Below are 25808 nucleotides of genomic sequence, written 5' to 3' on the forward strand. Positions count from 1 at the left end.
GTATGGTGGATGCCCCTTCATCCCCTGCTGTGCATCTCCATTTAAGCCTTTAATGTTTGGGGAGAAGAATTTAGAAACAATTGACTTTAGTTGACTTTTTTTTCTTCAGTGATGATTTTGTTGATTTCTTTCCAAAGTTACGAAATCACATCAAATCTGATGATGGTTAAAATCACGTGCATTGGTCTGATGTGAGATTCCAGTCCAGGTTATGTGGAGGTTAGAACTTGGGTTCCTGGCAACGCTCTTCATTGTTTTGTTTCCTTAATCATCGTATTTACAGAGTCTCCAGGTGTGAAGAGCTGCTTCCCCGAGTCTCCGAGCTTGTGTTGTTGATATCTGAGGATGGGGGTGATGTCTGGTTCTACCCAATCCTGCCCCGGTCCTTCCTACTCCCTGCCCCTCCAAAGTTTAACCGGGGCTAGCCCAGCCTGTTAAATGTGACCCCTGCCCCAGGAGAGGATGGACTCCTGGCAGCCAATCCACAAGAACTTCCACGTACGATCATATCTCATCATTATAGGAGGGTTGGTATAAATAGCCTAACGCCCTAGATCTTGGGTGATTAATGTATTTTTTTGGGTTTCATTGACTAAAATTTGTCTGTTTAAAGGTTACGCGGCCCCCCCTTGGCAGACGAAGGTTATAAAATCTATAACATCCTGTGATGTCAATATAAAGTGATACGTCTCTGGCATAGCGCGGATCCCGCTCTCTCTCGCTTTGGACCGTGTCACACGGATGAGATATTTTTGGAATGCCCATCATGTGCTCGCTAAATCCAGCGCTGTGGTGATGTTCCCCTCATCCAGTTACAGGGATGTGCTTTTCTTGTAGTTAGATGCGATTCTAGCGAAGTCATGCCGGGGGTTTCGGTGGCATTGGGCAGTCACTGCACGCTTCTCCCGCAATGTTTGCTGTCCTAGAAGGAAGCTTGTTATGAAGCCATTAAACATGATATGTTATCAAGCCCATGTGCTCGTCCCGTGTAGGACCCTTCGCACAACACGCACCAGACAGAGTATTAAAGGGACAGTTGTGCCCCATATTGTTAATCTGAACACAGAGCTTTTGGAGCTCCCTCTAATTCTATCCCTTGTCTTTCCACACCCGATCATGATCATGATGATGATGTAGTGATGAAGTAATGAACAAGTGCAGTTGTGAGATCAAAGCAGAAATCGCAAGCTTGCAGGCTCGCCTGCCTAGGAGTTCCTCAAAACAAGAGACAGGCTGTATAAGCAGTCTATGCGCTCGGCGCCAGCATTTCTAGCCGTTCCAGGGAGGGACACTTTGCCGCAGTGTCGTTACATCTCCCTCTGCCTCTGGTTGTCCATGATGTTGTCATACGGAAATACTACTCCTTTAGCCTGTTCCTTCACTGCGTGGCTCACAAATGGCTTTTAGATCTGCGGCTCTTTAGTCTGTCCCGAAGCCGGGATTCCGCGTCTCTTTAAGCGGGGACGCACAAGGCCGTTATTACACGGCCTCTAATGAAAACCGGCCCTGTTCTCCGGCGACTCGTTGAGGCTTTCCTCTAATGTCACACGGCTCTCTGATTTTCCCTGTTTTTGTTCTCGTCTCTGGGTGTTTTTCCGTCCCGCCGCTGCCCTCACCAATAAGAAAACACCGGGAAACAAAATGCAACTGTAGCAGAGTTTGAGTTGGCGGGCGAGACGGAGTATTCTGGCCTCAAAGCTGCCTCTGTGTACCTCCGCGGAGCAGCCGAGGCCAAATAAAGCGGAATTTGATTTAGCCGCGGTTATTAGTTTGTGGAGCGGTTACCGGATCAGCCATTAATATGGAAGTCATGTGATTTCTGAGAGACCTGTTGGGCGCACGTGAAAGGGGTATATTTCTGCGATGAGTCAGGTGACTATTGGGCAGGATTGTTTAAAGGATTTTTTTTCAATGTTCAAGCTTTATTTGTTTAGACAGTTTAAATGTTATAAAGATCATAGGTAACTTGTGGTTATTGTGGTTTTCTTTGCATCTGTTCCCTGCGTTTATAGAAACCCCTTTACTACTTGTTTTGTTTGGCTCGTTGACGTTTGATCGATCACGTGGTAGCCGGTCTATCAGGCTAAGCGACAGATCTCAGCTGGGTCCAAAACGCGTCGGGCAGGCAGCAGCTAGTAAGGATAGTAAGCATGGCTGGTTTCACTGAAAGTTAGGCAATGGTGTGGGAGTTTATCGTCACCAGGAATTTGGGTGTTTTAGAACCTGCGGGGCGGCAGTGCCAACTCTACACGGTACACGTTTTCATATAAAACAAGAGATTTGGGTTTCTTTTTGGAGTTTTCCAGAGAAATGCGTTTTTTTTTTTGTTTTGTTTTTTTTTTTTAACCCCTTAACGACAATCCCCGTACATGTACGGGGTTGCCGTGCAACGGGTTAACGACAATGCCCGTACATGTACGGGCTGCCGTTAAATAGCTGCATCGCCGCGATCGCGGCGTTTTCGCCGCGATCGGCGGCTTTGCAGCATCCACGGAAGCCTCACAAGTGAGGCTGACCGTGGATCCGGGGAGGGCAGCCCTTGGCAGCCCTCCCCGGAAGAAAAATGGCCGCCGCCGCACCGATCATGAAAGATCGCGGCGGCGCCCGGCTAAAACAGCTTAGGAAGCGATCTGAATCGCTTCCTAAGCATAAATGGTGTTACTGACATGCCTCGATATCGAGGCATGTCAGTAACACTAGCCCCCTACCCCGATCGCCTTGTGATTGCTCCGAGGAGCAACCACAAGTGCCATCCTGTAAATGACGTTGCCGTCATTCACAGGATGGCATCAACAATAGAAATGAGTTCATAGAGGGTCTATCCAGACCCTCTTGTGAACTCTCGAGCTCCTCCTGCAGGTTGAATGCAGGTACTGCATCCAACCATGCAAGGTCAATGGAGCCCAGCTCACTAATGAGTGATTAGTAAAAAAAAAAATAAAAAAAAATAAAAAAAAAATGTTTAAAAAAATAAAAATAATATGGTAACATATAAAAATCCCCACTGTCACCAAAAAAAAAATAAAAAATTAATAAGCAAGTCCTAAAATTCTTTATCTTTACAAAAATTCCAGCATGGAAAGAGTTAAAATATTGGCATTACAAATGCCCATAGGGTGTCTCGTATTAAAAAATGCATGAGTGGATGGGATAAATTGAATTGGCCGGATTCAAAGGTGTCCCAAATATGGGACATGGGGGCAGTAGGATCAGATGTCTAAATGGCCAAAAAATACACACCTCACAAAGGCGGCCTTTTACCTCCCAAATAACCCAACAAACCCATGCATGTGGGATATCACTGCGCTCAGGAGATGTTACTGAACACATATTGGGGTGTTGTGTGACACGGACATTTACCAGGAGCGATAAATTTATACCTGAAGTACAACGTGTGTGGAAAAAAATACAAAAAAATGTACTACCATAAAGTTTCACAAAGGCTGGTGGTAAAATTAGTGCATGGAAAGGGTTAAATTACCAGCATGTGAAATACCTTGGGGTGTCTAGTTTTTAAAAATATATGACTTGATGGGGTAAATTGCATTGGCCGGCTTCAAAGATACCCGAAATGGCACATGGGGGGAAGAATTACCAGATTTGGAAAAAAAGGTTTTGAAATAGCAAAACGCTACCTGTACTTATTGCCCCATAACGTGCAGAAAAAAGCAAAAAAACATAAAAACATTGGGTATTTCTAAACTCAGGACAAATAGTAGAATCTATTTAGCAGGTTTTTTCATTCGTTTTTGCAGATGAGTAAAAGTTTTTTGTTTAAAAAGTGAGAAAAAGTAATTTTTTAACAAAAAATCCCCATATTTTATCATTTTTTTTATAGTAAATTAGATGATATGATAAAATGAATGGTATCTAAAGAAAGCCCTGTTTGTCCTGAAAAAAACAATATATAATATGTGTGGGAGCATGAAATGAGAAAGAAGAAAATCACAGCTAAACAGCAACACCGAAAAATGTTAAAATAGCCATTGTCCCACAATATACTACGAGTAAAAACCCCTATTGTCCTTAAGGGGTTAAAGCTCTCCTGTGCAGATTCTATATTTGTATTTTCTTCATCTGCTATTTTTATTCCGAGTTATTTGTACTGCATGCGGTGGTTTGAAACAATTTCCCTTTATAAATAAACATAGTTTTCTTTTTACAAGTCATGGCACCGTTTGGGAACCCAGGCAGTTTTAACTCTTCCAGTGCCGATTGTTTAAAACGGGTAGCAAGGCATCTGCGCGATAATAGTGATAATGGTATACCGTATTTGCTCGATTATAAGACAAGGTTTTTTTCAGAGCAAGTGCTCTGAAAAATACCCCTTGTCTTATAATCGGGGTCGTCTTATAATCAGACCTCAAATAGGTCTGACTATGAGACGACTAAGATCCGGATCCCCCCCGCAGCTGCAAGGGACCTGGATACTCCTGTCTCCCATCGGCCCCCCCGCCCCACTTACCGGTGCTTCTGAGTCCCCGGTGTGCAGTCGGGGCAGCGTGTAGATTCCGCTGCAGCAGGAAAGAGGTGTGGCTAGCAGCGGGGGGTTGTCTGCGTCCATCGCGCCGACCTTCCCCGGCTGTCAAAGATCAGAGTTCCCCGCACCGGTGCGGCGAATTCTCTCTGACGGGACTCAGAAGCACCGGTAAGTTGGGGGGGGGGGCGGAGTGTTAAATGGGGGGCATAAGCCATTTCTGGAGGCAGAGTGCTCTATGAAATGCCTTTTAACCCCCTTAATGCCACTCTGCCTCCAGAAATGCCTTTTTAAGGCTCTATACGCCAATTATTTATTATCTAAACTTTATTTGTTTTTATCTAAAGTAAACTTTATTTGTTTTTATGGAGTTGGGTTTAGTGGAATACTGTCTAGATGACAATCCTAAGAGAAAGGTATTGGTCTCCAGGCCACTAATGTATACATATTGCTGGATATTATGCCTCCTGAAATGCCTTAAACCTCCCTATATGCCACTCTGCCCCATAATATGCCTTTTAACCCCCTTAATGCCAGAGTGACATATAGGGGTATAAGACATTTCTGGAGGCAGAGTGGCACATAGGGGGTCAAAAGGCATATCATGGGGCACAGTGGCATTTAGAGGGTTAAAAGGCATATCATGGGGCACAGTGGCATTTAGAGGGTTAAAAGGCATATCATGGGGCACAGTGGCATATGGGGGTATAAGGCATTTCTGGGGCAGATGTGCATAACTGGGGGGGCAGGTTGGAAAATAGAAGGAAATAAAACCAAAACATTTTTGTCAATCATAGCTTTTATTAATATAAATAGTTTATGTGAATTAACATTTACTGGTAAAGCTTTTTTCCTGTAAGGTCGTCTTATATTCAGGCTTTTTCTTTTTTTCCTAAATTAATATTCAGATTTGGGGGGGGTCGTCTTATAATCAGGGTCGTCTTATAATCAAGCAAATACAGTATATTCTGAATGTTTTTCTACTGAACTGGTGTGTTTTCCGTATGTATGTGGTGAAAGTATTGAGGTCGTTCTTGGAACGCCCCAGGAATAATGTTCCCGATATTATTATAACTATGGATTTCCCAGCACAGGTGCGATCCTATCTATGGGGCCGGTTCTGTATAATGCCAACTGCTACGCCCTGCGGCTTGTATGTTTTCAAAACAATTCTTTATTTGTTTTGCCGAAATTGCAAGCAAAAATAACATTTGTTTTAGATATGGTGGTTTTTGTTTTGAATAAATTTTAAGCATTTCATTCGTTGATTTCATCTGTCTTTCGGGGGCAGTGTTGGTAAGTGTCTCGTATTAGGATGTGTATTATTGCCTCGCTGATGTCTGAGCTTCTTAACCTCTTCATCGGAATACGAGTTTCTCTAAAAGCGCCCTGCTTCGCTAAAGGTGTATTTGGCTGTGTGTTTATTATCTAAACTTTATTTGTTTTTATGGAGTTGGGTTTAGTGGAATACTGTCTAGATGACAATCCTAGGAGAAAGCTATTGGTCTCCAGGCCACTAATGTATACATATTGCTGGATATTATGCCAGCCATCTTTGTTTTGCTGGACAAATAAATGAAGGATCCAGTAATGATGGCTGGGAACCAAGCAAACGGATTGGCACAAAAGTATAGCGTTACTAAAGCGATGAATAGAACTGATGAGCGATCTTTGTTATTTGTATGCCTAGGCGTGTGTATAATTGATAGTAACATTAATATCTGAGCACGGATACATCCAGAAGGAGGCAAGTGGCGAGGATTCCTTAAAAAAAACTACTCTTGGCTCCTCTGTTTTTCTCCGTTGTATATGAATCGCTGGCAATGCGTCATCTTTGGGCTCTCGAAACTATTTGCACGGCTGTTAAATGTTCTAAAAGCATCCAGCTAGGACTTATTTACAGCGGACGGAATTGGATCCTGCCCAATACCGCCAAGCGATCGCTAACAGGTCTGGGCCGGGGTTGTAACGTGCTTCTAATCCGCCTTTCTTCTTTAGACTTTAGTTTCTCAGCGTTCCAGATCTGTGGGTACGTTGCGGCGGGATCTCGCGATTATATCACCATCTGTCCGTCGGAGCTTTTGCTGGAGCAAGCGTTGTGGGTGTTCGCCTGACATGTTGTGCATGTTCGCTGCATCAATATTTATCTCTTGTAACTTCTGCTGTGGAAATCTGCTACGTGTTCCCCGGGCTTCTCTTTGGGGTGTATTTGCCATGTTCGGCGTCTGAACTGCCCACGTGCGGCCCTGTGGTGAAGAGTCGCTTCTTTTCTGTATGTGGGCTGAAGCGAGCCTGGATAGCAAATTAAACGTAAAGCAGTTTTGGTTTTTTTTGCCCAAATTTGCTTTAATCTGCAGCTTTACAAAACAATGATATATTTTTGGTTTGTAAACTAGTTCAGGAGACGTTCCAAAAGCTTTCTTCCTTATGGTTTACATCCCGCTTATTAGGATTATCTTATTATATGAATTATAATTGATATATGTTATAGTCTCTGAATCCATCGTGTTAAAAAGTAGAGATGAAATTCTGGGAATTGCCGCCACGGGTGTTTAAGGACATTTAAACTCTGAGAGATTCCTCTGGGCTTATTAAATTATTATAAAGAATATTGTGGTGGATTAAATCTTATGGGATATATTCTAAATCATTTATTGTTAACGAATGTCGCCTTTTTTTTTCACCATACTGTTGCGTGTTTTAGGTCCGTTATTTTCTGTGGGATAGCGCAACGCGATGGGGGCAGGGGGAGCCAGCAAAGCGTCCGCTTCTATTTATGTATTTTCCGTATTTTTTCTTCCAGCAATCATTAACCAGTGGCAGCATGAATCCAAGGACAAAGTGATTTCTCAGCTATTAACCCACTTGCCTTTACTGAAACCTGGAAACATGGATGCGAAAGTGGAGTACATGAAGCTGTTGCCAAAAATACTGGCTCATTCGATCGAACACAACCAGCATATAGAAGAGAGCCGCCAGTTACTGTCGTACGCGTTGATACACCCGGCCACGTCTCTGGATGACAGGAGCGCGTTGGCCATGTGGCTGAACCACCTGGAGGACCGCACGTCGGGTAATTTTGGCCCCCAAAGCAGGTGTCGCTCAGACTCCTTAGACTACGGACAGATGCATTATTACCACCAAAGACAGAACTCCGACGACAAGCTTAACGGCTGGCCGAGTTCTCGAGACTCGGGAATCTGTGTCAGTTCCTCCAGCTGGCAGGACAAGAACGTGGGCTGTGAGAATGGACATTTGACGCTTTATTCTTCCTCCTCCGTCCCCTCCACGATCAATGCTGTTGGAACAAATACAAGCACAAGTAAGTCGTCTCCAACCTTCCCGTTTGGCTCTGACGTACAGGAGCTCTGAGAAGTTTCTTTTCTTTATAACGGGTGGATGGAAACTTTTAAGAAACAAAGCTTTGCCAGGTACTCTCCGAGGTCCGGGGTACCTTATGTCGTAGCCAAAACTACCACAGGCTTCGGAGGGATTTGCCACCATGTTTAAAAAAGCTAATATTTGTGACTAGTGTAAATGCCACTGTTGGGTAATTGCTGACGTTAGGATATGTTTTCCAGAAAAGAGCCATCTGGACTCGTTTATTTTAAGATTGCAGGGACAGCCTTATCCAGCATCCAAGACCCCGCAGAATTAAACTGAGGCCTCTGGGCTGCTTGTCCTGCCGAGCTGCACCTCTGTCCCGAAAAGCGGGGTGTAGTTAGAGCTCCGCGGGAATGTTGGGAGACATGATTACATGTGATAGAGGAGAGGTCATTGTGCCTACGAGTGCCCGACATGTTAAATGAGGGAGATTTTCTAAAGTATGTGCATTTGGGTATTTTGGAGATAAAGTGCAGCCACTTAATCTTTTCATTCCTTTTTATTTTTTTCCCAAACATAAAAATAAAGACACGGGTTTGGTGTCGGTGTGTTATACAGACGCGTAAAGTTTTATGATTCAATGTCACAATGATGAACCTCAGTAGTTACTCCTGTTTAACGGACTTTGAGAAATCTATGCAGCCGACTCTCACCTCTCAGATGTTTTATTGTTTTTTGCAGGTAGTGTTTAACGCTTTAGACCCTGACCGGTCTGTAATACACGTTATCGGGGCAGGACTGGCGATGGCGCGTCGCTCCTCTCGCTTTAAGGCTTGCAGCGGGGCGGATGTAGTCAGCGCCCACGGGCCTTTGCACTTTGCTAGATGGTCAGTCCGGACCCTGCCCATATTAAGCATAAATTTAATTTCTGTAAATTGGATTATGTTTATTTTAACCCCTGACCGGCCGATCGTCAATATACTTCTGCTTCCGCTGCGTTTTGGTGCTTTTTTTTTTTTTTAAACCATTCCTTATCTAGTAATGAGAAATCTGTCATCTGACAGCCTTTAGGTCCCCAGTTTTGGGCTGTGCGGTGGTACATTACATTACATTTATTTATAAAGCGCCGGCAGATTCTGCAGCGTGTGTCCGCCTTTATGCAGAAGTTTTATTGTTGCTTGTTGCTGCCATTTCAGTAGGATTTTCTCACATTAAAAATCGCCAAAGACAGGGCTGGGATCCTGGACCGTCCTGAGAATTTGTGACCTATTTATGTAATTGAGCAGGGTGTTTACAAATTGTGTAGACACTTTAATTTCTAAACACATCTATTCACTAAAAGGAAGAGTTGTGGTTTCAGCTTCTTGACCCCTCGCTGAAGGTTGCTAATCATGATGATACTTTTGTATCTTTTTTTTTTTTTTTACTACCGCCTCAAATTTGTCCAACCGTCCACATATTAACTGCACGGCTCTTCCCGTCAGCTCTACGGCTGCTTGGACCCTCCTTTGCTTCCACTAAAACACAAAGTTTTGCTGAAGTTCCAGGGGTAGGTAGAAGTTATCCGTCCAGCTGTTGTGGAACTGCAACCCCCTGAGGGCTTGGTAGCCCCCTTTTTTTTAGGATGTTATTTGAGCCCGACTGGCTGGAGATAGACTGCCTCGGCTGTGGACTCCATTGTAGCCGGCATCGCTTTGGTCTGGGACTTCAAGGGGACACGTTTTGGCTTTTATGTGTATGCGTGTTAATGTATGCAGATGTACGCTTCGTAATATTTCCCCTGTTCAGTGATACTCTTACGTTTCTTACCCCCTGCGACTGAGTTAAATGTCATCCTAATACTTCAAGGTGGTTAATGGCCTCTTGGTCTGGCAACACACAGCGCTTTCAAATTAAATAAAAGTTTGGGAAGCATCATAAATAACATTTTCCATAAAGCAATGGAGATGCCGTCATGGTGGTTTTTCCTCCTCGGTAACTGAAAGTAAACTACACTTTGGCTCCAGTTTGTAGATACATATTTCATGCGTATAATTAATTAGAAAGCCTGGAATATATTACAGCTCTCTAGACAACAGGGTTGGACTGTTCCGTGATCCAAGTTCTCTGCCCATTTGGCTTTACATATCAAGCTGGCATTTTTAGTCCCTTTTTATGTCTAAGCGTGCCATAAAGACGAGAAATGCTCTGAGTACAAGTATAGTGTATGTTTAGAGTCTAACGTCTGTAGTTTTATGTGAAGATAGATTTATTAACTAACGTTATTTTAAGAGTTTTGTATATATCCTTGGATGGCAGCTCTGGCTAATAAACTCTACATGGCAGTGACCCCTGCAGCCATCACAATTGTTGGGGTGTTTCATTTGCTTTTGCCCCCTCCTCAGCTAATTTCCCTGCACTTGAGATAGTTGCGGCCAGTCGGAGCCCGGTGTGCATGCCTGGAAAGGGTTCCCATTGATTTCAGTGAGAGCACTTTCCTGCCAACTATTGGCTGCTTCAAGTTGCCAATCAGTAGCAACGTCTGTCAGAGCAAAGTGCGGGGCCGCTGCCTTAGGCAAGCATTTTATTTATTTTTTTTACATTATATTTTAATCGGAATTCTTCAGTAGTGAGGCTGTTGGGTAAGTAAACGGCCCCTTTATAGGACAAAGTTGACTTATATATACTGTAGCAAAACCAGTGGCGTAATTAGAAGGGTCACTGAGATGGAGGCGTGTGCAGAAATGTATATCTTCCATTTACTTCTCCTCTCTTTACAAATGCTGTTCACCATCTATTATTCTGGTTATGCTGGTTTTATCGAGGCTAAGGGGCAGTTACAGGGGGTATTTACAAATGCACCTCTTTATTCTTGAGTGATGTGTGTGTGTATATATATATATATGTGTGTGTATGTGTGTGTATATATAATGTGTGTGTGTGTGTGTGTATATGGTCAGTAAAAAAAATAATCTACGAGAAAATAAAGGACACTTAATTTTAGAATCGCAGAGAGATACACTTTAGCGTTTTTTTCGCCGGTTTGCCAGCAAGCCAACTGCTGACATTAATTGGAGGACTATAATTCAGAATTAGAATGATTGACATATTTCCAAAGCTATAGAAAACACATATGGTCCGTATATATCATGTAATGAACTGGTTATGTCTGCCTGGGCTGTGTATTAAGTAAATGCTGGAACTTCCCCTTATATTCTCTCGTAATACAAAGTGTTTGTGAATATACGCCGTAAGACACTTCACAGAGCGAGCAGCTGCACCCCGTATGTATTTATATAAATCTATAGTCAGACGATTAAGTATATCGGCAATAAGTATTCCAGCAGGTGTCTGGCTGAGAAACCCAGCCGCAGCGGCCCTTTAGTTCGCTTGTGCTTCACATTCTCTGGAGTCCGTCGCTTATTCCTAACAGGTTAAAATATAATCTGTATTCTTAGATATTGCAAGAACTGCAATATTCTTCCCTACTGGTTTATGAAAGCTCGTTGCCATGAACTAGATTATACTGGTGTCTCGGTCTCATGTGCCTAATAAATGTATGCGTTAAGGTAAGTTCATTGTATGTCTTTAAGCAATCGACAAGTGATGGTATGGACGGTGGATAGCCTAATATAAGAGCCTATGCGTTATGGACCGCGTTGGCCAGAGATTGACTATATCCCGCTAATTCCCTGGATTCTGTATGACATTTAAAAGGCAATATTACTTGCATATCTCCCAATAAGCAGCCATATAGGTATTTCTATAAGCAATCACACAGCTCTTTGCTTAATTTCAAAGTTATTGAAAATTAAGTTAGGGAACACTTCCAGCTTTAGTGCTCCGAGTATTATCTCTGCCTAAATATTACATATATTTTTCCATCCCATTGATATTCCACAAGTCTTGTCTGCTTTTTAGATTAAACTGAATTTCAACAGCTGAAATATTTTTAATTCAAAATCTGAAATATTTTTAATTCAAAGATGAACCTCGTTTTAATAAGATGTGATTTTCTGCCCCACTTTGGTAATATTGCTGAATCCAAATGTGAATTTTCGTTTTGAATAATTTAGCAATCAAATTAAAATTTCAGTGCAGGTGAACTACTGGAAACGCAAACAGGAGCATCTGCACTTTAATCTTGATTCACAGCTTGCATTTTACATTATTTACAACGTCTAATTCTTCTCAACCTTCTGAAAAGGGGTGAAGTCCCCCATGTGCTCTCATGGAATGGTATGGTCCATAGATCCTCGCCCAGGAAGGAGGAGGAGGAATCTGTGTAACGCAGAGAGGTAGATCATAACAACTCAAATTAAACCAAAATGCAACTATTTAAAGAGAAGGTCCAATTAAGAAGTGTATTTTTTAAACGGGTGTGTGATATTTTGGTTCCACCTCTGCTCTTTATGGCAGAGCTTACCTAGTTGAGTTTAACCCTCTTACCAATGGACCCTCACAGTTAATTTTTAAGTGGTCTTAAGCACTATGAAGCTATTGCTGGTTATGTTTAAATATCCCTGTTTAATTTCTCCAATGAGCAGTCATCCTACACATGGCTTATGTAACTGTCTACTGTCTGGATCCACTGACCTGTTCATAATAAATAGAAGCAAGAATCCCATTTTTAGTCCACGTTAATGTCGCCCTTACTGTAATATGCACTTCAGTTGTTTTCTGTACCAGGCATGTTTCTGCTCGGCTGCAGGGCTTTTCGGAATAATGTTGCACGTCTATCTAATTTTTTCTTTAAATGTGTTATTTCCAGTGCTCTCAGGCCAGACGCATCACAGCCCTTTGAAACGATCTGTGTCCCTTACCCCACCCATGAATGTGCCAAACCAGCCTTTAGGACACGGATGGATGTCTCACGAGGATTTACGAGCCAGAGGATCCCAGGGTGTTCCATCCGATCATGCCCCCCTGTCTCCACAAAGCAGCGTGGCTTCTTCGGGGAGCGGTGGGAGCGAACACTTAGATGATCAGTCTGCACGCAATACATTCCAAGACGAAGGTAGCGGTATGAAAGGTGAGTGACACGTGGCCCACCTAGCAATCATAGTCCAGGAGAAAACAGCCCGTAACGTTTATATTTGCCGCTTACGTTAGACTTCCATGGATTCTAAAAAAAAAATAGTCTTGGCTTCTGTGCTCCTAATCTCAAGAACAGCGCAGGATCAGACCAGCCGCCCCATATTTTCACTGTTATTAAAGAGATGAGGTTCTTGTTGTATTTAGAGTAGTAGGCTGCAATATTGAGACTTCCCATTAGCAAATAATGTAGGCATAGAAAAAGTGATGTTTTCATGACAGATTCTCCCTTTTTACGACTTTTAAAAGTAATCAGCGGTCTGGTATCCTTCAAAAAATACTTTAGCTTCAAAAAGGCGCTCCTATTCCACTTCAGCTCCAATCTCTGGTCCAAGAGAAAATTATTGTAGCGTTGTGGTTCTTAGGGAAAAGCCACATTTTCTCATTACCAAAGTGAACGTACGTGTTTTGGATGGGGAAGAAGAGAACACTAACAGTGTGTGCCGTGTGCTTCCATGATTAAGCTGTCCCTTTTCATTTACTGTCTGAAGCTGCATATCTGTAGAGTTTTAATTGCTAGTATTAAAGATACTTTCTCATGTCGTAAAACTTTTATATAATAGCTCATTCCTCCTACTGGAGCTTCCATCAAAAGGATGACATAAAGTGATGAGAGCGGTACAAGTGCAGAGAGGCTTCTGGAAAAGTGCCAGGTTCTTTAATATAAGGTCACATGGAACGACCATCCCGCTTCTGTAGCAGGCTTGCTGAGACTTGTAATATCAGAATTATAGAATTGAAAGAATACGTTTTCCCCAAATAAGCAGCAGCTACACAGAACAGTTTAAATGGACAATAATCCTTAAGGCAGGCCTGTCTGCTACGAAATAGTCCAGAACCCCCCCCCCCCCCAATACTCCCTATAACACTTACATGAAATATTATACCTCCCAATATATTCTAAAGTTAGCGTGTTGGTCATTAACCAGCTTACTGTATTGTTTACTGAAAACCAACATGGAGCAGAATGTCTGAAACAGCTGATCGGGGCTTCTGGTTTCCAGACTCCCTGTAGAAATAAGACATGCTTGTTTGCTTTATTATTCACAACTGAAACAACTACAACTGACCTTTTTATTTTTAGATGTTCCTGCCTGGCTTAAGAGTCTTCGTCTGCACAAGTACGCAGCTCTCTTCTCCCAGATGACGTATGAAGAAATGATGTCGCTCAACGAATGTCAGCTAGAGGCACAGGTACGTTTTTGTTACGTTCTGCAGCCGGGATGCTCGGTCGGGCAGCAGATCTCCGGGGTTTGCAGATATACTTATTGACATCACATGTCGAGTCAGTTGTTTCAAGCCTTTGTTGGCCCCCCACGTGTTGTGTGACAAAATGTTTTCTTGACCTCTTTAATTTTCCCAAATATCACATGTCATAAATTTCATTTGTGTGCCTGTTAGGGTAAATGAGTAACTGCAACATGATCGTTGTATAAGTGGATGATAAGTATGTTTGTTTTGGTGAACTTGTATGAACTGAAGAATTGCAGCACACCATGACATTGGTCACTCCAAAAAAATATCAGTTTATTTTAAGTCTAATTGTTCCAGAATCAAGTGTGTGTTCACTAACAGATGCTGGACCCCTCCATTTTCGGATGATTATTTCAGCACCTCTTACAGTGAATGGCTAATGTGTGTCCTGTGCGGTTCATATCTGATGTGGGAGATTACAGGGGTGTGAGGGAGCAGAAGTGTTCAGTTCCTCTGAAATCTCACAGTTTAGTGAATATGCTCCATACAGTGATGGAAAGATAGTACCTTTATAGGAAGAGCCCTTAATATATCATGTTACTTAAATCTAACATGAATATTTTATTGGCTTGTATTAATATAAAATGTCTAAATGTTCACTGTACACACTGCTTTTTATAGGTTTTTGTGCTATTAGGTTTAATTTATTTTTTTTAAATGATATTTTTGTTTACGTCTGCTTTGTGTTTTCCAGAATGTCACCAAAGGCGCAAGGCACAAAATAGTCATCAGCATCCAAAAGCTAAAAGAGAGACACAATCTCTTGAAGTCTCTAGAAAGGGTAGGTTTACAGATATATTTTTTCATAGACATAATCTTTAGTAGTTTGTGAAAAGGTAACCGCAGGCTAGGCGATTGGTAAAATTACATTCTTTGTGCAGCCATTATATTTTCTGTTCAGGATTATTTTATTTCCTCCCTTCTATTAAATTGTGAATATGTTAATGATGACATAAAAATTCATTAATCTGGCTGTTTAACAAAATGGGGAAAAGTATATATTTGTTCCGGGACTTTCTCTATAATACTGTGCTTCCAGAGTCATATTTTTTCCTTTACATGACACTTGACTCTTACTGTAATAAAAAAAAATTGTGTTAATACTTTTGAAATTTCTAAATATATCCCTCAATATTTTAGAAATTGAGTGTAACTGAAACATTTTAAGAAAATGTTAAGCAAACCATACATATAAAAAAATTAAGGTTTATAGAATTGCTTCCTTAAGCGTATAGAGGGGGGAAAACAACCTTTACCTTCCATCTCCCATCTTGTCGCTGGTCTTCAATGCACAAATGCAAACAAATTCACAAATTTATATATTCTTTTTAACATAACATTTAGCAAGAACATCAGCAGTGGCTTTTAACCTCATATTGCAGTATATGATCTCCAAATGTCCCATAAAAATGAGTTCTTCTTGCAAGCTTCCATTAATTGTTGCGTACTCCTTCTCCTTTCATGTGCCAGTCATAGGAAGCCGGTTTATTTCTGTATTTTAGAGAGCTTGTATCAAACAAACTGGGCAGAAACAAGGGGTTCGTTTTCTTCTGTTATTTTTCTTTTAATCTTTGCTTTCTGCCCCTCTCACCCACCAGGACATCCTAGATGGAGGAAATCTACGAGGTCCTTTACAGGAGCTGCAGCAAATGATACTTACGCCCATTAAAGCTTACTTGCAAAGCTCCTGCCCCGAGGATCGGAACCGGGCGCCCGATTCCCAGACTTCATTAATGAGCACAGAGAGTCAAGGATCGGAGAGCAAGGACTCTGCCTCTGGAGGGTTACAGCAGCACCATCTGGGGAACTGCGAGGTGGAGAGCGGTGCCGTCCCGTTACCCGAAGGTGACCTGCCTGGGCAGTTCACGAGAGTTATGGGTAAAGGTGAGTAGGATCGGAACGTATGTTTAATATCACCTGGGGCAGAAGTATTGCTGAATACGCAGCTTTCTTAAATTCCACCAAATTGCTTCTGATTCATTTAGCAAGCCATAAAGCATACACATGGCTAAATACAGGTAGCTTAGTCTCCTTGTCTCATTTCCATGTCATATTTGGCGTTGGTGTGCTCTCGCTGCACACTGCCATCATCCATGAGCAGATAATAAGCTTAATGCTGAAAAAGTGCTACCTAATATTGCTTATTTGATTTCCAATTAATAAAATGGTAGAAGATGTTTTGGAATTAATGCATTCTCCTAGATATACAAATAGAGAACAAATACGTATATAACCGCTCTCCTAACATATCTGTGGCTAATTATTAAAATGTTGGCAAAGGATCTTGGGTTCATATTTCAGCAACAGCTGGGTGGCTACCATTTGGCTAGCCTTCCTGTAAATCGGCCCACCTGGATAATGAAGTCTCTTCGTCATGCTTGGTGAATTCAGGGTTTCATGCCCCCTTATTTCACCTGGAAGATTACTTTAGTGAATAAACCTCTATATGTGTCATCCAATTAGCTTAGTGGGAGACTTACGATAGGTCACAAAATGTTTCTACATAGAATTAATTAGCTCTTTTTATGACGACTTCTTGTTTCCTTGCAGTCTGTACTCAGCTCTTAGTTTCCCGACCTGATGAAGAAAATATCAGTTCTTATTTACAACTGATTGACAAATGCCTCATACACGACGTAAGTAATATTTTCATTCTATTTCAGTCGTTTTTAGAAGATGCTCTGTGTGCCCCCCTAAGTATATTCATGGCTGTGTAGACCCCCTTCCGCCCTTGGCCAGCAGCACCTGTTTTTTTTTTTGTTTTTGTTTTGGTTTTGGGTTTTTACAAAAGACGGGTATATGGTGTGCCGATCGCACGACAAGATTGTTCCCTATCTTCAGGCATCCAAGATCATTAAAATGTTGCACTTCCTATGACATGACCAGTTTGCACATGACCTACTAGTTGCCACAAGCATCCTTTGGTTCCTTATAATTATGTTTGCCTTTGCAAGTTAGGCCAGTTAGGCCAGTGACAATGGCTTTTTAGTCAATGCAGAAAGATGCTCCTCTGCGTTGGCCCAATAGTATACATTTTGACTAAATATTCCATCATCTCTTGGACCAATATGGCTATATCTTTTTTTCCAAGCAGTAGTTCTAATGCTAATAGATTTTGTGTGTCCTCGTTGCCTTTTTATAGTTGCATATTTACATAGTTATATAGGCTGAAAAAATTACATGCGTCCATCAAGTTCAGCCTTTCCTATATCTGTTAATATATCAGATTTCTCTTGGATCAATAAGCCGTTTCTCAATAATTAAAAATGATATCCTTGAATGCCGTGCTACACCGCATGGTTATGTGATACTATTTTTCAGCGGCGTTTGTGGTTTTGGCCTGCTATATAACTCTGCCATATCGCCGGTTGCCACCCTGACCCTGGCTTTACCATTAAACGTAGAGGTACAAACCAGAAGAACGCAGGTTTCTTTAATATGTGTTGGTGAAGATAACATGCCTATCCCACATGATGAAACACGCAGAGCAGAGAATTAATTTTCACAATGGGTTCCCTTTAACTTATTAAATATGACATCACCACGGTGATCAGCGATTATTTTGTGGAGTCCTTTGGCATTCACTGGGAATTTCTAGTGCCTACACGGTTTTACATGAGTTATTCTGCTCTCCGGTTTCTTTTGAACCTGTCATCTTCCCGTAAAGAGACTGAACGTGGATGATGGGCCTTGTAGTGTAGCAGTCGGAGAGTTTGTTCTTCTGTGGGCTGTAAATTTGGTGGGCTTGTGTCTAATTGCTATACAGGACTGTGTAAACGTAATGTAAAGATCTCTTCTTGCGGTTCTGGTGCAAGGGAAAGCAGAACCATTCCCACTAAGTGAACACGAAGACCGCGTCCATAACTTCTGCTGTTCCGTGCGCTGAAACGCAACTCCGCGGGCCAGAATTCCCCTTAAACGGTGCAGAAAGCATTAAAACCTTCGCATCCCTGAACATTGTACCCTAGAGTAACATATAACTGCCTATAGGGTATTAACAGATAAATGGCTGACGGCCTGAGTGCACCTTGAAAGATGCGCAAGGCTTGTCTCTGCTGTGTCAGTATTAAAAATGCCCCATTTTGCCATAAATTACCATATAAATACAGCTGATTCAGTCAAAATTTTATTCTGTAAAGGTAAAAATAAATGTGTAGCCCAAGCGTAGCCTGTTGCAAAAAAAAAAAGGGGGGGGTTGTTTCAAAATCATATTGCCTCTCAATTTTTTATGGTTTCAATATATTTCTTTTAATAACCCGTACGGAGGTCTGTACTCCGGGCTTTCGCACCGATAGTTACATACATTATATTTGCTTAGGCATTTACAGAGACGCAGAAGAAGAGATTGTTGTCATGGAAACAGCAAGTGCAGAAACTCTACAGGTCTTTCCCTCGGAAATCCCTCTTGGACGTCGCTGGGTACCGCCAGCCAAGAAAGTAGGTTGTGTTGCGATATTCCTGTGTTACCTTAGCGACTGGATCTGGTTTTCAGCTCAGGAAACCCTGAATCTTATTTTATCTGCAGTTTGCTGCTTTTTATATTGTTGTGTTGTATCGTTAGGCAGCCTGGTGTTCGTATGCATTATGTACAGATTGGGGTCCGATAGAACGCTTTCTATGTAACTGAGTGGCCAGCGGGAATCTAAAGAGACAGCCAGGATGACGTGCTGTGATCAGAGTTATTTTTCAATGTAGGGAACCCCAAACTGTTTGTGATTATTCAGTAAGTGGTTTTGACAGAAAGCTCGTAAAATACGAGATGTCATCAAACAATTAGATTGTGGAGGGACAATGTGCAGAGTGTGCCCGCACCCCTGAGGACCACCACTAAACACTGTCAACGCAAAGCAGTCGGCAGCAAAAGTCTTTGTGATGGACGTTTCAGTAAAAATTCCCGCAGGCAGCGATGGTACAAGCGGGTTCTTTTACTGAAAGATGGCATGGTTGAGTGTAGGGCTGCAACTAACGATTATTTTAATAATCGATTAGTTGGCCGATTATTTTTTCGATTAATCGATTAATCGGATAAAAAAATGAATGTAAATTTTTCATTTATTTAAAATAATTTACTAAACAAATGATGTTAAATACAAACAGCAGAATAAAAAAACTTTGATAATACATTTCTTGTCTTTATTTCCCAACCAGCCCCCCAATATATGCACATTTGAGCCCAGGCTTGCTACGCTGCCTCCCAGACATGCCATGCTGCACCCCCACATATGCCACGCTGCCTACCACAGCACTCCACGCTGCCTCCCACATATACCACACCACCTCCTACATCTGCCACTCCACGCTGCCTCCCACATCTGCCACTCCACTGTACACCCACATATGCCACTCCACGCTGCCTCCCACATCTGCCACTCCACTCTACCCCCCACATGCCACTGTGCCTGATACGCCTTATACCCCCTGAAACACCACTCCATCCTCCCCAGACATGCCACCCTGCCCTCCCCACATATGCCACGCCATGCTGCCTCCCACATCTGCCACTCCACAATGCCTCCCACATCTGCCACTCCACGCTGCCTCCCACATCTGCCACTCCACGCTGCCTCCCACATCTGCCACTGTGCCTGATACGCCTTATATCCCCTGATACCCCACTCCATCCTCCCCAGACATGCCACCCTGCCTCCCAGACATGCCACTTCTCTACCCCCAGATATGCCACTCTACCCCCAGATATGCCTTATACACCCTGATACACCACTCCGTCCTCCCCAGACATGCCACACTGCCCTCCCCACATATGCCTTATATACTGTATATGCCTTATACCCCCAGATATGTCACTTCACTGCCCCCAGGATTTAGATTCCCCTAAATTAACCCTAAACTCCCCATTAACCATAACTGCCCCTAAATTAACCCTTAACACCCCCTTAACCACAGCATCCCCTAAATTAACCCTAAAGACCCCATCAACCACAGCATCCCCTAAATTAACCCTAAACACACCATTAACCACAACTGCCTCAAATTAACCCCAAACACCCCATTAACCACAGCTGCTCCTAAATTAACCCTAAACACCCTATTAACATAACTGCCCCTAAATTAACCCTAAACACCCAATTAACCATAACTGCCCCTAAATTAACCCTAAACACCCCACTAACCATAACTGCCCCTAAATTAACCCCCACCTCCCCTAACTTTCAGTAGCCCAAATATATATATATATATATATATATATATATATTACATACATATACATATATATATATATATATATATATATATATATATATATACACACACACCATACATATATATATATATATATATATATATATACACACACACCATATATATATATATATATATATATATATACATATATATACATATATATATACACATATACTTACAGTTAGATGAGTGTCACAGCCATGTGGTTCTGGCCTGGAGAAGGAAGGGGCGGGGCCAGTTGTCACAGTGATTACAGGGAGGGGGAGTAAGTAGGAGCTGCTGCTGTGAGACGGTGAGTCAGACTAAACGGATTATATAATGAGGGGGATTTTTCAGAGCGTTTGCTCTGAAAAAACCCTCATTTTATAATCGATAATAATCGATTCAACTAATCGATAATGAAATTCGTTGCCAACGAATTTCATTATCGATTATTATCGATTTTATCGATTAGTTGTTGCAGCCCTAGTTGAGTGGAATCGTGATTGAATTACAAACAAGCGTATCATGTTATTGCCTTCTACAGAAAATACAGTTTTCAGTATACATATATTTATCTTAAAGGGCCACCCCAGCCGTTATATGCACTATAATGCCTGTGTTGAATGCAAGTGCACAAGGGGGGGTTCTGTGGAATCGCCCCCATACGCATTTTCCCCGTTCCGCATCTCGCAGCAGAATTCAGTGGGGGGGTTATGTTCAGCAAACACATCTCGCTAAACGTGATACAGTCTCGTCCAGTCGGCTCCATGGCTGGCTCGGTGTGTGTCTATTCGGTGCACTTTTCTTCAAGTGCTGATAAGCAATTAATACATACATGCAAGTATATATTTTATTTTACTGCAGGTGAGCACTGATCAGTATGTGGGAGGCCTAATAGAAAAACAGAGCTCGTGAAAATAATAATATAATCGAGCTGTGAGAAGCATGTTACATTGTAGCGAGAGGTTGTCAGTTACATATTTCTGATATATTCTTGCCATTAGCTCTATTACTTTCACTGTTGCTTTTTTATATTGGCTACTTTCTTTGCTCTGATTTTCATTATGTTAAACTTGTTCATTGCGGAACTATAAAGGGTTAACTGGACTAGTTTTGATGTGTTGATTGGCAGTCGAGGCTTCGGACAGTCCAACTCCTTACCGACAGCTGGATCTGTGGGTGCAGGAATAGCCAGAAGAAATCCCCGGCAGTTCCAGATTCCATCCCGAAATCTTCCAAGTGCTCGTCTCGGTGTACTGGGTCCCAGCAGCCTTCTGGGGGCAGCACAGCGAACAACGGCCAGCACCCCTTCAATACTGAAGCAAGGGAGGCAGGTTGGTACAATGTTTTTTGTTTTTTTTTACTCTCTCGATCTTTAATGTACATTGATTTATTTGCCCTTCTCACTTTCACCATCTGTGTATGGGAGGCGCGTTTTGTGTGATGTGAAGAGCGTGTATGCAGCGGCGTGTAGAGGGTGACAATTGTTTATGGTCTTCCAGAGCTGGGTAAAGCTTGAGCCCAGGATCAACCTGGCCTGGCTTGTCAACAGGGGAGAAGGGTGAACTGGGAAGGCATAAGATAATATGCCTCCTTCCTATTAATCTTAAGGTCCTTGCTTGTTTCCTTCTGGATCGCCTATATCAGACAAGTGGGTTGAGCTCAGGCTGATGCCGGTATCTGGCCCGTGCCTTGCCCCGGTATCTGACCCGTGCCTTGTCCCAGTATCTGGCCCCTGCCTTGCCCCGGTATCTGACCCGTGCCTTGTCCCAGTATCTGGCCCCTGCCTTGCCCCGGTATCTGACCCGTGCCTTGTCCCAGTATCTGGCCCCTGCCTTGCCCGTTGTGGCAGCTATTTTATTTAAAAAGGTGCACCCCGCACCACTTTTCCAGTGGTCCTTCCGTTCTGCCTGCTTTAGGGGCAGTGAACATAGCGGTCTTCTACAGAGACGCTCATTTCAAATTGTTGTTAAGCCAAACTGGATCACAAATATCAGTGTGTTAACTTTCTAATGCATTTAGAATTAGTTAGAGCTTCTGTAAGTATGTTCTTGTGGGCCGTGTACTTTTTCTGCCACGGGAGCGTCAAATGGCTTAGTGGCGTTCTTTGAATGAAAAACAATATTTTGCTTTGCAGCGAGTGGGTGTAAGCCGTTTCCCCGTCAGCTGAACCATGTATGTGCTTACTCTGGGCTGAACCAAATGTCTGGTGTCTGGATAACTCATAACTTCCATGATGTCATTCTTGGTATGTGAACTGCAGGGCCTCGCTGTGTGTTTGGAATTGGGCTTGACCGCTTCTGCATACCGGAAGTGATGTCACGGCGAAGGAAGCAATGTCTCGATGATGAGCTAGACATAGTGCTTCCTCCAGACTGCCGTTCTCGCTCCAGCATACGCATATCTGGGCTGTATTAGAAATGAACTCGTTTGCGGAATTCTTCCCAATGAAAGAATGAGCGGTGGACACCCGAGTAGGAATCTCAGAAAATTTACAAAGATGGAAATCTCCAAATACAGCCAACGCAGAGACCCTTAAAATGATTAACCCATTAATTGCTTCCACACATAAAGACTTAACTGTGTACCTTGCTTAAGCAGAATGTGATTCACCGCCTTGGAAAGTCCAACATCAGGTCACTAACATCGAGCTTCCAGAAAATCTGGGAATTGCCCAGTAAAGATAGTTTAACCCACTGAGTGCCAGGGCACCGAGTGGCTTGTTACAGTTGGCAGAAAACATATCTAACACCTACGCAGTGGCGCTGCACACCGTACTGCAACCAAAGGCATTCTTGGGGACAGGGCCGTGTCCCTACATTATAATGTGTACACTGTGTTTAAAAAGTAGCTCCGAAAAGAATCGTCAGTAGCATTTAGAGTTTAAAAAGAATGTAGCTAACTCAACCAGTCTGTACAAAGTCTAACAATAATGCACATTAACTGCCTGCCAAGATCCTACTCTGCTTACTTCTTTTTCTTTTAAAATCTTGAAGGCCGGGAAATGATTAAGGACTTAAGAACGGCCACGTTTCAGACCAGATTGTTATCATAACACAAACATATATATATATATATATATATATATATATATATATGTTAGTATGAAAAGGGAAACAGTGTCTTTTGTTTTTTGAATTGTATATTTTGACATAAACATCTCCATCTCATGATCTTATTAGTAAACATAAGTTATTCCAAAGGCTACTGTGAAAAAGAGAATAAGTTGATGAGGGATGATTATGAAGCACCAGAGTTGTTGGGTTCTGTTCTCAGCGCCACCGTGGGGGGTAATCACCTGTACTTGTAAAGCAGGCCTTGCAGGAACCCACCAGACGCAGTTCCATGTATCTTCTAAGCTCATGTAGATTTCTTGCGCTGCTTTTTTTGCGTCCCAAGTCCTTCTGCTTCTGTTTCTCAGACAGATGTCCCTCTGTCCCGCAGAATGGAGCGAATGTAAACTGTACGGATCGCAAACCCTCTGCCACGCACACAGTTAATATGACTTGGGCTGCACTTGGCATGTAATACCCCTGACCAGATGCCGTTGGAGGTTGTGTAAGGATTACGGGAGTTTTACTTTAGCTTTACTGTTTATTCGTTCTTTTGGCAACACTTGTTTCTATGGACGTTTGCGTTGGATTTTCACTGTGCTTTTTCATGTGGCTGTCCCTTTGGAATCTGCGGCATGAGAAAGCTCTCCTTATGGGCGGTTCAGGGGTGATAATGAATTTTAGAGGCCGCTGATCGGTGTTGATTCTGGAGCGGTCGGCTGGTCCCATACAGCGTGCTGCATATCGGTGTCCTTTTTTTCCCTCAAGTCTGGATCCTTTTAAAGAAAGAAAATATTCCAGCAGCGAGAGCCGTCTGCAGGCATTTCCTGTTTTCCAGTCTCTGTCGAGAGGTACTAAAAGGGTTAGCGAGAGTCACTAGTGAGAGAATGGGGAGGCCCGGTGCGCTCCCACTCACAGCATTCGCCACTCCGTTACCCACAGTATAACGTCATTCTCTCCCTCATAGACTGAGCGAGAGGGAGAACAATCGCATTTAATGGACATGAATATGAAGTTACAGCTGCTTTCAGCCCCTAGACCTTTTTTTAGTATAAAGAGCAAGTTTCTGGTACAGGTGAAGCGGTTGGTAAATGTGGTGCAATCTCCATAATAACCATTTAGCACCAGAATTGCACTTTTATATATAACTTCCATTGTGTCTCACTTTAGGTAAGGTTAAGTATATAGGGATGTGTTAAACTTCTGAACCATTATAAGAAATGTATGTCGCCATCATAAAACAGGTTCGCGTTAACATGCTGTGAATCAGTAACGCCGCTACGCCTGTTTTAATGATCAGGATGTTATCATATGGAAACAGGTTTTTTGTTAGAATTTACATTATTCTCCGGGATTCTTATTGCCATGTTTGTTTGTGGGTCAAGTAAAGGAATGTTTATTTTTTTTGTTATTACCATTTCTATATAAGCAGCTGCCGTACTTAACATCAGTGTTTTCCTGGGGAATAGGGCTTGGCTGTAGCCACCAGTTTGATTCAGATCTTTCAAATCTAGATTGTTTAATACACCACAGCCATGGCTTTTCAGTGTGTTGTATGTGTTTGTCGGATATGGTTGACCGGAGTACTTTACCGTGTGTTGGGCAGCAGCGTTCCTGGGCTGGTTGTCTGTTGTTATGAATTAATCGACCGTTCGACGTTGCACTGGCCATCTATTAGCAAATGTGTAATATTTATCCCATGAAGAAGGTTAACTACAAACATTAATGTCCTATGCGTACCCCACGTGCCCTGAATGAACACGCGTTGCGTCGTGTGTAAGAGTCGGGAGATGTTATGGGCCGGCTCAGCCAAACTGGCGGCACGACAATAAAACATTCCCCCGCCGCGAAGTCATGTGTTGGGCCCTATCATCCGTGTGTTTGTGGTGGAAGGGTCCACTAGTTGATAAATTGTGTTATTTGTACCAGATTAATTGTTATTTTAAGTCGGATAATTAAATGTATTAATTATGTGTCAATTTTTTTAATGTAGAATCTGTGGTTTGCAAACCCCGGGGGGAGTAACAGCATGCCAAGCCGAAGTCACAGCTCCGTGCAGAGGACCCGGTCGTTACCTGTCCATACATCACCGCAGACCATGCTTATGTTTCAGCAACCAGGTAATGCACACGCTAAGCTTACAGATAGCAACGCATGCATCATTACATATATGTGTGTGTCTGTGATTATGTATTATAAAACTAGCCGGCCTGTCATCCACTTACCAATTTGCAAAAGGGCCGGTCTCCTAGTGGTCTGCCTGGGGGGCTCCCTGCCTCTAGTGGCTCAAATCTCTCTTCTTCCGCCCTCAAGTTGTTTAAATGTTGAGAGAGACACGGGCAGAGCATGGTTATGACATCCATGACCCAGTTCTCCCAGTGTATCTAGGAGCCTGGCACGTAATTTCCGGTAAATGTTTATGTTTATTTATATTTGTGCAA

At 42.6% G+C, this 25808-nt stretch overlaps 1 protein-coding gene across 2 annotated transcripts in view; it reads left to right on the top strand.

Annotated features, from left to right (window-relative positions):
- SAMD4A (sterile alpha motif domain containing 4A) overlaps positions 1 to 25808 on the top strand; it is a 51350-nt gene that overhangs the window by 21805 nt on the left and 3737 nt on the right. The window contains exons 3-11 of one of the 2 annotated variants that reach the window (XM_053475341.1): positions 7281 to 7799; positions 12552 to 12812; positions 13959 to 14068; positions 14823 to 14909; positions 15727 to 16012; positions 16679 to 16764; positions 18447 to 18565; positions 21426 to 21648; positions 25361 to 25487. In XM_053475341.1, coding sequence (XP_053331316.1) covers positions 7281 to 7799; positions 12552 to 12812; positions 13959 to 14068; positions 14823 to 14909; positions 15727 to 16012; positions 16679 to 16764; positions 18447 to 18565; positions 21426 to 21648; positions 25361 to 25487 — 1818 coding nt within the window. The remainder of the gene's footprint in view (positions 1 to 7280; positions 7800 to 12551; positions 12813 to 13958; positions 14069 to 14822; positions 14910 to 15726; positions 16013 to 16678; positions 16765 to 18446; positions 18566 to 21425; positions 21649 to 25360; positions 25488 to 25808) is intronic. The other variant, XM_053475342.1, reaches the window with a different exon arrangement.

Source organism: Spea bombifrons, chromosome 9 (genome assembly GCF_027358695.1).
Source record: "Spea bombifrons isolate aSpeBom1 chromosome 9, aSpeBom1.2.pri, whole genome shotgun sequence".
NCBI classification, from domain to species: Eukaryota; Metazoa; Chordata; class Amphibia; order Anura; family Pelobatidae; genus Spea; species Spea bombifrons.